The sequence below is a fragment of the Talpa occidentalis genome, unplaced genomic scaffold, assembly GCF_014898055.3.
Source record: "Talpa occidentalis isolate TD23 unplaced genomic scaffold, MPIMG_talOcc4v2.1 talOcc4.10, whole genome shotgun sequence".
In the NCBI taxonomy this organism is placed as follows: Eukaryota; Metazoa; Chordata; class Mammalia; order Eulipotyphla; family Talpidae; genus Talpa; species Talpa occidentalis.
Window position 1 is genome coordinate 98,832,392 of NW_023600993.1, and position 6,984 is coordinate 98,839,375.

The 6,984-nt window shown below is 48.5% G+C and overlaps 1 protein-coding gene across 13 annotated transcripts in view; it reads right to left on the reverse strand.

Moving 5' to 3' along the window:
- STAU1 (staufen double-stranded RNA binding protein 1) overlaps positions 1 to 6,984 on the reverse strand; it is a 75,099-nt gene that overhangs the window by 6,241 nt on the left and 61,874 nt on the right. For 11 of the 13 annotated variants that reach the window (XM_054698141.1, XM_037500104.2, XM_037500078.2 and 8 more), the window contains 3 exons: positions 4,034 to 4,264; positions 3,094 to 3,231; positions 1,424 to 1,570 (listed from right to left, as the gene is read on the reverse strand). In XM_054698141.1, coding sequence (XP_054554116.1) covers positions 1,424 to 1,570; positions 3,094 to 3,231; positions 4,034 to 4,264 — 516 coding nt within the window. The remainder of the gene's footprint in view (positions 1 to 1,423; positions 1,571 to 3,093; positions 3,232 to 4,033; positions 4,265 to 6,984) is intronic. The other 2 variants (XM_037500070.2, XM_037500033.2) reach the window with 1 other exon arrangement.

The window sequence follows — 6,984 nt, forward strand, 5'->3', positions numbered from 1 at the left end:
ACTATCTGCAGCCTCTGCAGCACGAGTTCGATCCCCGACCAGAGAGAAACCCGCATGGCGCAGCAGACCTCTCCTGTCTCACCCGCTGCTCCCCTCAGCAGTGTATTTCGGTCAGTCTGCCTGTTCTGCTCCCCACTCTGTCTCTGGTGAATCCTCTCATCCCCCCCCACCCCCACCCCACACTTCTAGCCTATATCCCAGCTCTTGTTGCATAAATAAATCAATCTTTTAAAAAAAAAAATCAAATTACATTTCCTGGAGTTAATGTCCAATTAAAAGATAAGGCGACATTTCCAAAAGACTTGGGGAAAGTGTTACCAGATAGAAATTTTGTCAACAAGCGGTCTCCTTTCTGAGAAGGCAAGGATGCTTATGAATGTGCTGGGAGACTTTGGAATGAAAAACCCAAAAGCCAAGTCCAGGATCCATGCAGATTATCTGACGACCGTGCAGGGCCCTGGTTATTAACTACATGGCCACGGCTGATGTCTCTTCTCACTGCTGACTGGACTGGCAGGCGAGAATCAGTTCTGGTATTTTCAAGTTTCTCCTGACAGGACCCTTTGGTGACTGGAAACAATGTCAGGACTTTCACTGCTTCAGTGAAAGTCTAAATTTGGCAAAATAGGGCCTCCCTGGTGGCGCAAGGGGTTGAGACGCAACTTTAGAAGCTGTCCACAGCCACTGAAGCACAAGTTCGATCCCCAGCCAGGGAGCTACCCACATGGCACAGCAGACCTCTCCTGACTCGCCCGCTGCTCCCCTCAGCAGCGTATTTCAGTCAGTCTGCCTGTTCTGTTCCCCAATCTGTCTCTGGTGAATCCTCTCACCCCCAACAACTCTGGCCTGTACCCCAATTCTTGTATGCATAAATAAATCTTAAAAATAAATAAATTTGGCAAAATAAAAATTCTCACTAGGGGATTACTTTTATCTTGTGTTTGTTAAAGAAATCCCAAATCTAAACTATGGTTTTGGACCTGACTCTAGAATCACACAGTCTTAGACGCCAGAAAGACCAAAGCCTGCTCTGCACCTGCGAGACAAGGCCTGGTGGTCTGCAGGCGGCGCCTTCTGAGAGCACGTGACAGAACCACACGCTCCCGGATTTCCAGCCCAGTCACCCCTCTTCCTGCTAATGGAGAGGAGCAAGCTGCCCTCCAGCAAAGCACCCAGACCACAAAGATACTGAAACAATAAGGACTTAACCCAGAGCCATGCTTGGAGCCATGGACATGCACGTCCCCTTCTGACCACATTATAATGGTCCAAATGGTAAGACGCTGCTCAGCAGGGCGGCTTTATGCCAGGAGGATGAATCCTTGCCCTGAAGCTTGCCCTGGAAGTGCCAGAGTCCCCTAGGATGAGGCGAGGAGGTCATCTTGCCATTAGAGAGCAAGGACACAGAGCCCCAAGCAGTCACCTTCTCCTCTGACTTGAGGGCTGGTTTGGCGGGCTGAGCCTGTGGGACTTTGAAACCAAGGATCTCCAGCATGTTCTCCGCTGCATTGCGTTTAGCCACCTTCTTATTGGTGCCAGCTCCTTCTGCGGTGTGGTTTCCCACCTTCACCTGCATAGAGAAGTCAGGACTCAGTGGAGCACTCAAACCTTGCAAGTGAAGACCAGTTGGCAACTGATGTGCTGAGCAAAGAACCCAGCGGCGGCCAGAAGTGCTGGGAGCTGGCTCGCACCAGCCTGTCGGGGTCAATTATTAAATAGTCAGGAATTAGGCTGGTTACTGTTAAAGGTGACAATTATTTAAACACTAAATTACATAAGTTTGTAATTGAATAGTTTTAATAGAAGTAATGAATACTGAAAGCTCATCACTTCCTAATACGACCACACTGCAGTTTTCTATGCTTTTGAGATTCTCTCCATCTGTTGTGTCTGTCACCCAATGGTGTCTGCCGCACTTCTCATCCCATTCTGGGAGCAGAGGGGTCACTCAGATGGCCAAGGTAGGAGTATCTACATGAAGAAATTGACAAATACTACATATCAAGGACTAAGCTATTTTGCCAGCGGTCTGTTCTAGACTTGATACAGTTTTCGTAAATTACCTGATTTAGCAGAGAAGTTACTCAGATGGTTAACAAATGAGTGAAGTTCCAACATGTTTTTGTTATTTTACTTTCTTCTTTCTTACTTGTTAATGTGAAAAAGTGTATTAGAACTAGACTCATCTGTCAGTGTCAAAGCAATTTCTTTGCTGCACTGGACACCGATCTTTATGACACGGTTGTTACAGCGCCGGCTATCACTGCTGCTAGTCACAGTGGTGTTCCAGTTGCATGAAATTTATATGTTTTATATGTAAATTGTGTTACATGTCCTTTCTATCAGAAAAACTGGTAATTACACATGCATATGTGTAGAGTACAAACACCCACACACTCACACCTTCCCTAAGAGGTGGCTGTTGAACTTTCTAGCAAACACCACCACTTACAATCCCTTCCCAAGCTGGTCTTAACCACAGACCAAAACCCAGAGCCCCACATCACAGAACAGAGAGGGAAGCTCTGTCCAGTCTGTGACGGGCCACCAGCCGCTGGTCTTGGGCAAGTCGCTGGTCCCCTCTCAGCAGGACGGCGGGCTCACTGCTCGCTGCCTCTGGCTGGGTAGGCAGGACACACTACTAAGCGATGTGCTTTACACGTTGTAAGGTGCTCTGCAAGAATTAGGTATTCTGCTTTTCACCAAGAAACACTATTAAATTCAAATCACAATGATGATGCCCGAGTGAGCAACTATTTAATATGCTAAGCCCAAGGAAAAACACTCTGTCCATTCCAATCTGAGAAGAGCCAACTATGGACTCCAGATGTGACAGAAGGACTGAAAGAGCAGGAACAGATCAGATCCTTTATTATCATTTATAAAATTTATCTTCGGAAAAGAATATACAATGTCATGAAGAAAAGAATTCACCCACAATTCCAGCACCCCATCATCCTTCTGAACACATGCGTTATGCCCCAGCAGCTGTCTGCTGGCACAGCCATCCCTCTGCTACCCCGGGACCAGCCTCCTGAGGAAGGCCCAGAGAACCGGCACTCCGAGAAGGGCCGCCCACGACACATGACCCACCTGCATGACAAACTCCCGGCGGCGTGGGAGGCCTCGCTCTGTGAGGAGCATGTACTCTGGCTCCTTGTCCTTTTTTGCTTGCTGGATCTGGGCCAGTCTGCTAATCGGGTTCATCCCCTGGCCGTATTCTGGGCTACTCTGTTGTCAGGAACAATTAATGTAGAAGCCATGTTAGTCACAAGAAGAACCTTGCCAATTCAGAGCTCAGGACGTGACAGGATATTATTTTTACGCTGACGTAATGGCTCAGAAATTAAGCAAATCTTTTTGAAACCCTTTTTAAATTAAAATATACATGATGATTTTCTGTGATTGCACTGAGGTGATTTTAAGGTCTTAGCAAACCAACAACATTTTACTATGAACAGTCAACTGTTGTCATGTCTACTTTAAAAATAAATTTCTAATGTGACAATGAATAAAGGAGAAAAACCACAGAACACGATTCCTAAAATTTCCACAAGCCGTGTTGCCTGCTTTCTCAACGGCGACTCACAACCCAGTAACAAAAAAAAAAAAAAACCAACTCAAGCTGAGGCCACAGGGGAAGAACCTAAGCATCCCGGTTACTCTGTAGTGGCCCTTTCACAAGTGATTTCTAGGATATATTAAGCCAAAAAAAAAAAAACCAAAAAACCCTGCAAACGCACACTCACGTTTCTACATGAACATGGTTTTACTGCTTCGCAGAAGGAAAGCGGAAAGCCCGCCTCCTGCGGCAGGGGAAGCTGTACCAACAGTCACAGGAGAACAGAGCCCAGCGCCCGCGGCAGTCTCCACACAGACTCCTGTGCCCTCTGTGGGTGGGGGCCGTGGGTCTGCCGGGCCCAGGACTTGGCATCAGCTCCCGACGCCTTTTACTGGAGTCAGCAAACAGCCCCCTCGAACCGCAGTTGGGAAACAAAAGCCCCTCGCGCCCCCGTCGCGCGCGGGTTCTCACCCTGACGATGGGCTTCGTTTTCTTTTTCATTCTGGGCTTGACTCGCTCGACTGCAGGCAGCGGGGGCAACTTCCTCAGCTCCTCCAGCACGGCTATAGCAGCATTCTTCTTTGAGATCTTCTTGCTCTTCCCTTCACCTTCCCCCACAAACTCCCCAACGGACACCCTGGTCACAAAGCTCTTCATGTGGGGGGGGCCGCTCTCCCGGGCGACCTGTTCGAGAGGGAAAGACTGCGTGAAAGCGTGACAGACATTCACTTCCAGCTGTGAGACACACTGGTCAGCACACGGCCCCCGGGAAACTCGGCAACGGGGAGAGGAGGAGCCCCTTAAATGAGGGCGTGTGCATCCACCCAAGGACACGGTAATGACCCTGGAGGGTTTTCTTCCCTTCTTCTGTCTTTCAAGCGCGTTCGTGTTCCTGGGTCTCACGCGGCCAGAACCGCCAGGCGCGGGTAGGGAGCCGCTCCTTCCTCCCGCCCTCTCCTGACCGCCCCCCACCCAGGCTGACAGGCTGGCCTGTCTTTAGTGGGGCCCACTGACCCCACTAGCAGAAAGGAAGTTGGCCCCGATAAGCCCAGAAATAATCGGAGCACAAGGAGTTCAAGTTGAATGTTTGCTCTGAGCCTCCGGCCACCACCGAGCTTATGAAACACCGGCTGCTACACATCTGCAAGGAAGGAGGAGGAAACCTCTGAACACTGATCGTGACGCTGAACCCGGTAAGTGAAAAAAGCCAACTGCACAAGAATGTATATGGTACCCCAACTTTTCCGTGTAAAAAAGGAGCGTGCACACGTGTATACACAAGTAGACACACGTGTTTCTAAGGTCATTTTTTGCAAAAGAGATACACAAGGGCCTCCCCTGGTGGCGCAGCGGTTGAGCGCTGGGCTGCGAGGCGATCCCCAGCCACCGGCGAGGGTGCCACAAAAAAAAAAAAAAAAAAAAAAAGATACACAAGTAGGAAACGAATGAGGTCAGTGGCCCACAGCAAGCAGGAGGGCCCGGGGAGAGAGCACGTGGTGACGCTTCTGAATGTATCTTTTTGAGTAAGTTTATTTTCTGGCACTATTTATTGTTTTCCATGTTAAAAAATAAGTCAAGAGAGAAGGGAACAAACACTAAAAACTAAGCCTGAACTTTGATCAAACAAAAAGGTCTAATTATGGAAACTAATATAAACCTTGAATGCGAGTTATTTAGCAGAATTACTCATTTAACTCAACGTCATCATCGCCACAAAAGATAGTTCTACATTCCTCTAACGAGCTCCACCACCAGAGGGCGCGCCCACGCACTCCTTTACGTGACTACTTGACCATTTCCTTCTAGGGTGCGTGTTCCTGAACACAGGTTTGCAAGTCACATCTGAAACCTAAAAAGGGCGGACAGAAGCAATCTAGACCCGAAAGCTCACAAACCCAAAAAGTAAAATGGCAGTGCCTCACTAAGTTTCCAAAAGTTCTGTGACTCTCAGGCTGAGCAACAAGCAGTGTGAACAGGTGACAAGTTCTGGCCCCAGAAGTCACTTCTGTGACTCCAAGGTAATGTGGGCGGTCAGGCTTTTCCCACTCCTACAATTCTGGCATCCCTGCTTCCAATTCTAAAAATTCCACTCCTGTGCCATACTAACAACAACTGAGAAGCAAAAGAGAGCAGTTCTTACCTTCCCTGCAATAAGTATGGACCTGGGGAGACCCCCTGGCTTCTTAGGGGAACTAAGGGAAACTAAGTTCACACTTAGTTCCCACCCAACAACTGGCCCTATCATTCTGTTTGTCCTTCCTTAACCTCCACCCCTGCCAACTAAGTGAAAAAGGCTAGAAGAGATGGAAGGCCCAGTGAGAAGATACCGTCCTGACCCACTGGTGCTCTGTACTCCAAGAGGGGACAGTGTAAGCCTGGTGTTCCCCGCCACGGCAGGATAGGGGTGGGTATAGGGGGTGCAGAATAGCCCTGTGGTGGCAGCCCAAAGTCCTATCCCGCTCATGCCCCTGGGCAGGCAGGTAAGCAATGGCCTGGGGTAATGCAGGAATCAACATCACTAAACTGATGGATTAATGACTGAACTGAGGCCAGTTTAGGGCGCTAGCAGCATTAACAGGAGATGGTATATATGTTCTATGAAAATTAGGCATGAAATCTGGGGATCACCTGTAATTGCAAAACACTACAAAATTGTTTTATAGGACAGTCATCTTTAAAACAAACTGTCTAGGGCCTCCCTGGTGGCGCAAGGGGTTAATAAACACCGCACCATGAAGCTACCTGCAGCCTCTGCAGCACCAGTTCAATCCCTGGCCAGTCAGGGAGCTCCCCACATGGTGCAGCAGACCTTTCCTGTCTAGCCCGCTGCTCCCCTCAGCAGTGTATTTCAGTAGATCTGCCTGTTCTGTTCCCCACTCTGTCTCCGGTGAATCCTCTCAATCCCCCCCACCTCTGGCCTGTACCCCAGTTCTTGTATGCATAAATAAATCAATCTTAAAAAATAAATAAAACTGGGGCCTCCCCTGGTGGCGCAGCGATTAAGCACTGGGTTGCAAAGCTCCCCGCAGCCTCTGCAGCGCGGGTTCACTCCCAGGCCACCAGCGAGGGTCCCACATGGCGCGCGGACCTCTCCTGCCGCCCGCTGCTCCCCTCAGCAGTGTACTTCGGTCCTTCTGACTGTTCTGTTCCCCGCTCCGGCTCTGGTGAATTCCCTCACCCTCCCGTGCTTCTGACTGTACCCAGTGCTTGTATGAATAAATAAATCTTTAAAAAATTAATAAATAAATCTGTCCAAAAGAAATCTATGAATCAATGTTCCAAAATTCAAATTGCATCTGCCTGAAGTAACAATGTGAGTTTAAATCTCTCTTGAAGATGAAATACATATTCTTTATAACTTTGAAAGAGCAAAGAACTGACACAGAAATTTGCTTGAGTTATTTAACAGAATTCTGTATGAA